Here is an 8,813-nt window from a genome sequence, read left to right as displayed (position 1 = left end):
AAGAGAGAGATTCCTAATCTCTTTTTGGTTTCAGGGCCTGGAATATCTTCTTTTTTTTTTGTCTCATGTACAAGCAAAGAATGGGACCGCCGTTTGGGCTCCACTAAAAGCAAACCTGTTTACGAGAAAACCGAGAGTACAAAACAGCTCATCTCTACACTGACTCATTTATGTTCAAGGGACTGACACGGGGGCCCCCCTACTCTGAATCTGAGGTGTGTAACCCAGATACAATCAATACTGCTGTCGATACTGGAGTGCCAGGAGAGGATAGAAGAGACAAGAGCCAGAAAACAAGATGCGTGATGGAAAATATGTCAGCTCCCCTCGCATGCAGCAGCAGATCCAATGAATTGTATAACATCAAGAGCACAATGCATGGATTTAGAGATGGGATTTTTTTTTTCCTCTCCATATCATGTACCAGTCATCCATATTCTCATCACACACAGTTTTTCGTCAATTGTCAAGTGTTTCTTTTAATTACACAGTCATTATCACATAGAATGCCAAGTACCCATATTGTTATGTCTTTACACAAACAATGCATAATCATAATGATAGGAATAATCGATACAAAATTCTTTATGAAAATCAACATCGGAACGTTTGACACATCAAGACCTTCAATGGGCCTGACAAATTTTTTTTACAGCTTGGAAAATACCAGTCCTGAGATTAGACTTAAATATAGTTAGTTTGTTTGCCACAATGAACCAAAATGCAACTTTATCATCAATTAGAACTGATCATTTAATAAGAGAGAGGAGCATCTTCAGTAAGGAGAGTGGATTCATGCAAAAGATCTCAGGACAAGATGCTCTCTCTTAGCGATTGTTCCCCCACATTTTGATGAACTGCTACTTCTAGTTGCTGCATTGGTATGCCAAATGCAGAACCGTTTAACTGGACAAATAATATCTTGTGAGAACAAGGTGCAACACTGTAACTCTTCCAACCAGACGTCAGTAAACCAGGAGACTATCAGCTCATCCCCATAACACACTCTCACACACACAAACAAAAACTCAAAGATGCACACACACACACACACACACATCCTAAATGCTTCACAAGCTACGTAATGAAAATAAAAAACTAGCAAGTAAAAAGTGGCTTTGTTGGTTTCGTATGTTCTATGGCGATATAGTTTGACTAAGAATAAGGTCAGTCTCTCTACAGCGCTGACTTCTACTGTAGCAGAGGTCCAGGCGTTATGTTAGATCATATACAGCTAAACTGGCTGACCCCGCCACTGTTCTCATGTCAGTCAGGGTGATAATTAGCTCCAAATATATCTCTCCGTTCCAGTCTTCTTTTCTGTGCACATAATGATATTGTACTATGCCCCCAAGAATTTCCTTCAGTGCTGCAGAATCTATCATCTCACATTAGAGATAAAAGCACTTAATCTTGTGGAAAAACCATTTACCTCTGCTTAGCAATTGCACTTTTAGTCTCGTAAGGTGGAGTTGGCAGCTCAGACCTCACATTCGATGGATCCTGATATGGTGCACGTGCACGGCCTCGTCTCAGTCACCAAAGAGTCCATTGTCTCTGAGTTTGAATGGTAGCTCAGGTAATACTCTTGCAACTGAGAGTTAAGGTCCTGCTCCTGCTTACGGGCCTTTTTCCTGCGCTTATGGTTGACTGAGTGCTGCTGCAGCTGCCTCATGGTGTTGGGGTAGCGCCTCCACGAGACATAAATAACCAGAAGGATCAATGACACTGACAGGAACAGGGCTACGCTGCCTGCAATGATTTTATGGAAAGCCATATGTTCAAACTGTAGTTCTGGGATAAACGATGTAGGGTGTTCAGGGGAGATGGGTGATGTGGAGCTCATGTTTATGGACTCAGTTGTCTTTCTGTCAGTCCCACTTGGACGGCCAGGCGAAGGGGTCAATGTCTGAATGGGTGACTCAATGCCAGGGTCTGTAACACCAAAGGGAGAGAGTTGAGTTGTGATGTTCACAAATTGGTTGGAAGTCAAAACAATAAGAGCAGTGGTTGAGAAAACATTTGACATGTCCACACATGTCGAGTGATTCTTCACCACATCCACGACTCTTTCACCCTGCACAGACTTGGGACTGCTGCAGATCATACTGATGTCTTTGGAGTCTCTGATGTTTCTGAGCCATCCCATAAGAGGGCAGATGCTGGGGCTGCAGTCCCAAGAGTTACCTGCCAGGCTGACAGTGGTCAGTGAGGTCCACGCCGCCACGGCTTCCACAGGCACACTACTCAGCTTGTTCGATTCAAGGTTGAGTATTTGTAAGTTCGGCATACACTGGAAAACTGCTGGGTCCAGGATTTGGATTTCATTCCCTGACAGGTCCAATTTCTGTAGTTTGTGCCAGGTCCAAGGCACGCCTTGATTAATGGATCGTATGCGGTTCCACTGCAAATAAAGAGCCTGGAGGTTGGTAAGACGTGGGAAAATGAAGAAATTAATCCTGGAAAATTGATTGTGCTCTAAATGAAGTTCTTTCAGTTTGAACAGCCCTAAGAACGTTGTGCGGGTGAGGCTCCGCAAGCGGTTGTAACCCAAGTCCAGAAACTCCAGGCTGCGGCACTCCAGAAACGTACGAATGAAGATTTGTCTCAGGCCATTAGATCGGAGGTGGAGATTCTGCAGCTTGCGCAGACCATAAAAATGTCCTGGCTGCAGAGACTGCAGCTGATTGTAGGATAAGTCCAGATTCCGCAGGTTTGGGATAGCGCTGAACGTGTTATTGTGCAGATGAGTTATTTTGTTGGAGCTGAGGATGAGTTCTTTGAGCCTGCGCACACCATGAAAAGCTAAAGCATCTATGTCTTTGATGGAGTTGTGGTCCAAGTAAAGCCAGATAAGCTGATTGAGGTGAGCGAACTGGTATGGCAACAGAACCAGCAGGCTGTTATAGCGCAGAGACAAACCTTGGCATCCTGTGGTGATATTTTCCGGGATGTCTTGGAAGATGCCAGACTCGCAATAAACAATCTTTCCTTCGCAGCGACAACTCGCGGGGCACATCCTCTCCCCCTTGCTGAGCAGCAGCAAAGCAGCTGCCTGCAGAAGAAGACATGATAACCTCCAGTCCAACATCACAGAACCTGTTGGGGGTAGAGTGGGGCACACAGCAATCAAAGGCATGACTTGGTTTTAGGAAAAAAAAAATGTTTGCACAGAGAGGTTTAAATTAGAAAATGTGAGAAATTCATTCTTCAGACAGCAGATCATGTAGTGAGGAGCAGCTTGAGGTTGATGTCTGAGAGACCAGACCTGCTTCATGAAGAATTAATAAGAGTCTGACGTTTGCTACTTTTTAGGTATGGATAGGTGAAAATGCTCAGACACAAGTGTGAGAAAAAGGTAATTTAAATCAGTGCTTAAAATAAATAACACACCTCCTCACTCTTTAAATGTAAAATAAAATCAGTTCAGGAACTAACATCTGTCAGTATAAGCTGGTCATGGCTGTCATCTTGGCTCCTGGGAGTCTCAAGAGGGAAAAACTGTGTCAATAAATTGTGAAGAGGACAATGACTTACCGATCCTTACTGAGGGAAGGAGTGATCCTCTGAAAGAAATGAATAAAGGGCACATTAAACTGCTCACAGATGAGGAAAATCGCAGTTCATGCAGCCTCAGAGTCGATCCACGTAACGAGCATCACTTATGTCTTCAATTAGAGGAGAAAATCAAATATATGCAAGTTTTCCGCAGCGGCACGAGCCCCCCCTGGTCTGTGTGTGACGCGCGGACACAGGACGCCCTCACACTTGGGTCGTAGTTGGAGTCGCCGCTATAGTTCAGCCTGCTGTGTGCGCAATAACCCATTTGAGCGCCAATAGACTGATCCTCCGCTCCATGCAGTGTCTCTCTCTCTTTTCCTCTCTTCCTCCACGTCTCCCCCACCTCTCTCTCTCCCTCTCTTTCTCCCCTCTATCAGAGGCGTAGGCGTCCTTAAGCACACATAAAAGCCTATAATACAGTATATACTGTATACCTACCATATATGTTCAGCCTTTAATATTTAATTAGCACGTATTATTTAATCATATCATTTAATTCATTGGTTGAATATCTAATTTTTCAATAACTGTCTGCTCATGTGTATTACAGGTTAAATACATCTGTATTAAATATAAATGCTGTAATGTAAGTTAAGCTATTTACATGGCTCAGTGGGAGGCTCCATGAATTAAATAATAATAATAATGATGATAAATGGAGATAAATTTGGAATGAAATCTGGTGTATATCTTCACAGAAGCCCTTAGATTTTTTTTTTTTCAGATTTCAATTTGTGTTGCTTTTAATCCAAAGCTTGCTGAAATGAGGGGTGACATGAGGATCCACAGTGTGAAGATGGCATCATACACAGTGTAACAACACACACTGCTGAACATGATGATGACATAGCGACTGAAATCATATTTCCTCAACCAAAAATAAGGGGATTGCATGAGCCAAATATCCTGATCATCCATTTATACCTCCAATCATTCATTCAAAAATGACAGGAAATTACAGGAAGTTGGGTAATGAGGATTTCTGGTCCCTATCAGCTGCTTGTTATAATGTTAATTATGGTGACAGCTTAAGTGTGATGTTGACGAGCAACATTCATCCACACTCAGGCAGCAGGGGGAGTGTATGTAGATAAACAGTTAACACCTCTTGGTGTCTGGAGACGCTGCTGAAGAGGTGGCGACAGGGGGATTATTGGTATTCAAATGAATGGGCCTTATGAAGTGGGCAGTCAACAGACAGCAGAAGAAAGAGGGAAACACAGGAGGAGATAGGGGAACCTGTAATTCTGTGGTCATTTCATACTCATTTTTCATACTTTGCTTATGCTGCCTTGCACAGACATTCATCACATTGGACACAGTGTGGAAAACACCATTCTTGACTGCACAGCCTTGGAGAGTCTGAGTCGTAATGTGTGGTAACAGCAACCCCTTGTGCACACAGAAAGAAATGTCCTGCTTTAAGAGCTGTTGACATTAATCTCCAAATACATGACTTCAGTAAAGATAAGAGAGAAATCAGCACCCAGATCACTTGTGGTTGAAAGAAATGAGCAAATGAATTCATATCAACATCTGGCTGAGAGTGTGGTAATATTCTTGGTCAAACAGGATTTCCTCTGATGCCTGTGGATTGTGTTAAGAATGAAATGCATTTATGAAATCTGCTCCATGAACACCACAGCAGGGGTGAAACTAAGACGTGTGAAAATGAGCTATTCTGTTTTAGATAATACCTCTCAGACTCATAGTAGCACATTTTTCAGCTGAACGTCAAACAAAATCTGCTCTTCAAAGGGTGAGCTGCCTCACATGTGTCTTGGGAGATCACGCGTCATTCATGAATTGTGCACCTGAAGTGTGAGAAAACGTGCTGCTCGACAATGACGCTGCAAAGTGAGGCTCCTTTTAGGCAACATTTAGGCAGAGGAACACCGTGAAAGCTTTACTCAGAGAGGGAGGATGTGCTGTACTGACTACATGATGAGTTTATGTACCTGATCTTACCTTGTATGAAAATGTGAAAAATGAGTGCACACCAGTCAGATCCTGAAATTAAATGTAATCATTCTCACATAGGTGACAACTACTACCTTCTGCTTGCCAATTACAGAAGACATACAGAGAAGTGAAAGTAGATAGCACATCACACTTTGATATGTTGTGCAGTTAACCTGCCTCAAACCCATTCAGAGAGATCAGAATGTGCCTTATATGGTGTTAATTATGATGTTAATGTAGATCTCAGCTATGGGAGGGTGGCAGGAAGGGGAGGCATGACTCCATGGCTACGGCCTTGGTACATATGCACTACACACTGCACTACATCTGCAGGTTCTCGCCATTGTTATCAACTTAATATACTGACAGATGGATAGAGAGATTTATTCATCTTTCACTGACCTTTTACTCTTCTCACTGAGATGGATTCTCCAATAATTATTTGTCAGACCGAAAGGTGCAGCCATGTCAGCCACCTGCAAACAGCAGATTATCACCCGTGCTTATATTTTAAAAATGGCCTTTCATGATATTTGAAATACCTGATCTGGAAGATAATCTCTGGGTAAAAGTCACTGGCCTTTGTCTTGAAATGGGTTGGGTGGATAGCATTACAGTAATCCACAAAACCTTTTCCCTTGAATATATCTCTGGTACACATATCAGTGCAACCTGCGATCTTGATGGTAAATCTGTCATAAGTGTTGTTGCCCATGTTTCAAGCCATGAGTAGCTACAGAGCAGGAAAACTAGTGTGACTTTGCAATTCATGCAATAAGAGGCTGACGCTGTGTTGCAGTTTATGGACTTATCTTATTTGCATGACATTTGAAAACTGTTCTGAAAAGTGTAGGTACGTGATATACAGAATATTGTGTGTGGTGGCTGTTTGTATTCTTTTAAATCTTTGAATTCTTATGTTTTACTACAATAAGGCAAAGTGCACTGAATTGAATTGAGTGCCTAACAACCCATTATAAGTCTGATGGTGTGTGGAAGGTTTTTAGATCAGACCGTCCCTCATGCAAACACACAACTTTCAGTCACTCAAACTCAGGTGCTTCATTAAAATTCTATTTGCACATAAAGTACAAACAAAGTAGAAACACCCATACAGCATTCTGACTATAATCAACAATATAATGAAAGAGCATAACAGAAAAATAAACATTCAGGCTCCTGGATAAGTGATACAAAATATGAATTCATTACATGGAGTTATTTATTTAAGATGCATCAGTGTACATAAATCATGATGAAAAAAAATGATGTTGCCGTCTCTATGAGATAACATATTTAGAGAGGGAATATACTTCACAAAATCACAAACTGAAAAAGGGAGGGTTTTATGTAATTAGGCCATAATTAGCCATGATGATGATTGTGTCATGCTAACAGATAGGTAAGGATTCAAAGAGGGAAAGACTGGATGTTTTTGAACAATCATTGTTGGTCTTTAAAAGTCACCTTGGTTTTTTTAACCCTATATAATTACACTTTTCTTATTTAGATAAAGTCCTTTTGTGAAATAGGATGAATTTGCCCTAATAAGCAACGCAGCTGATTATTTTTAGTTGAACTAATCAAAGTGGAATGGTTTTGGAAATAGCTCATTGCTGGAGCCTAATCCATTATGTCATTCTCTAAAGCAGTATTAGTGCGTGTAAGTTTGGTTTAGCTGTGCTGCGTGTTTACATTTTTCAGACAGTAAATACATGCCCTGCAGTGCATGAACATGCAATTAACTAGTCTGTAAACTGTGTGTGTTACGGGACGGAGCCTCAGGGTCTCTCCTTCCCAAGTTTGGTTATGACTGACATGACAGAGCGACGTTTCCTCATTGGCTGAATTTCCTTTGTCACATTTCCTATTTAAACACAGAACAGGGCTGGCTAGTTATGGACAAAATGCAAATTAGGATTACATAATCGGATTGTTAAAAAAAAAAAAAAGTTACTGTGTCAGTCCAGATAACATTTTTTAAAAAGTGTAATTAGATTATAGTTTCATTGTCAAGTAATACTTGATTAAATTTTTGATTACATCTTTAAAACTTGGCAATTTTAAAACTATGAAACTTTATTTCGTGGTAACCAATGCTTTAGTATAAGGTGCAATATTTTTCAATTTAATAATCCGGACTATTTAAGTAATCCAAAAGTACACCAAAAATATTCAGATTAGATCACATTTTTTTGTAATCCAATGTATTACGTTACTAATTACAAAACTGTAATTTGAATTCAGTAACTGACTACATTTCAAAGTAATCTGACCCGACACAGTCTCATTGTGTTTTACAGTTTATTTAATTTGTTCTAAAGAAATGATCATGTAAAAAGGTGTCAGTGTGTCCACATACAATGGTTCAGATAGTATTTAATAAATCAGCATCCCATAAATGTCATGATTCATACTTAACTTAAAGTTATGCACTTAACTTAATGCACTTAATACTTTAAGTCGTGCAGATTAGGTTCAGTGAAGAAAAGTTACATAATTGTGGGTTAGGTTTAGGAAAACAGTCATGGTTGGGCGCCGTAACGTAGTTGTAGGTTAGGTTTGGGAAAACAATCATGGTTGAGCGTCTTCACATTAACACCTAATGTAAAGTTACAATTTAGGAAATCAAATTAAGTTGGTTAGTTTTAGGAAAACAATCATGGTTGGGTGTCGTCACATTACGTACTCCGTGTAAACTTACATACGTTTAGGCAAGTAAGGTTATATAGGTTAGTTTAAAGAAAAGAAGCATGGTTGGGCATCAGTTCATGATGACTTACCTTAAAAAAACTCAAAGTTTGCTTGCTTTTAAACACTGGTCTCCTGGGAAAAGTCCTGTGTTTGTTTGACTCATCCATGACCCCACCATTCCTCCTTATGTAGACTTACAGTCTTTATACTACTAACTTCTTTAGTCCCGTCAGCACACTGGTCAGATGATCACAGCCTTCCTAATAAGGGGTTATATACAAATTCTGGTGCATTACTTTTCGTACATATACCTACAAACAGCACATGAGAAAAGCCTGACCTGTTGCAACTTTAACTTGTCTTTGAGTCTTTCCCTATAGGAGAGGAATTATAGGCTCAACACTGAACTCTTTTTTTTTTTTGATAAAGAAACCTCGTTGCCCTGCGGTCTCATGTGTGCAGTGCAATGCTTTCGTGATGCATTATATATAAGGAAATCTACAAATGAAAAATAGAATAAACAGAGTCGCCAAAGAAGAACCTTTACATTTGCGAGGCAATAAAGTGCTCATTTTCGGGGAACTATCAAGTGGTTG

At 40.4% G+C, this 8,813-nt stretch overlaps 1 protein-coding gene across 1 annotated transcript; it reads right to left on the bottom strand.

Annotated features, from left to right (window-relative positions):
• Nucleotides 1-664: 664 nt before the first annotated feature.
• Nucleotides 665-3,139, bottom strand: lrrtm4l2 (leucine rich repeat transmembrane neuronal 4 like 2). Its single transcript, XM_050050883.1, has one exon. The coding sequence runs from the start codon at nt 3,137-3,139 to the stop codon at nt 1,481-1,483; it is 1,659 nt and encodes a 552-aa protein (XP_049906840.1). The 3' UTR covers nt 665-1,480.
• Between the last annotated feature and the right edge of the window lie 5,674 nt (nt 3,140-8,813).

This window comes from Epinephelus moara, chromosome 8 (assembly GCF_006386435.1).
Source record: "Epinephelus moara isolate mb chromosome 8, YSFRI_EMoa_1.0, whole genome shotgun sequence".
Classification (NCBI taxonomy): domain Eukaryota; kingdom Metazoa; phylum Chordata; class Actinopteri; order Perciformes; family Serranidae; genus Epinephelus; species Epinephelus moara.
Note: the sequence above shows the minus strand (reverse complement) of the source record. Positions and strands in the feature narration are given on the sequence as shown.

What these genes read in the sequence shown, in the direction of transcription:
- lrrtm4l2 (XM_050050883.1), bottom strand. Translation starts at nt 3,139, where the DNA reads ATGCCTTTGATTGCTGTGTGCCCCACTCTACCCCCAACAGGTTCTGTG.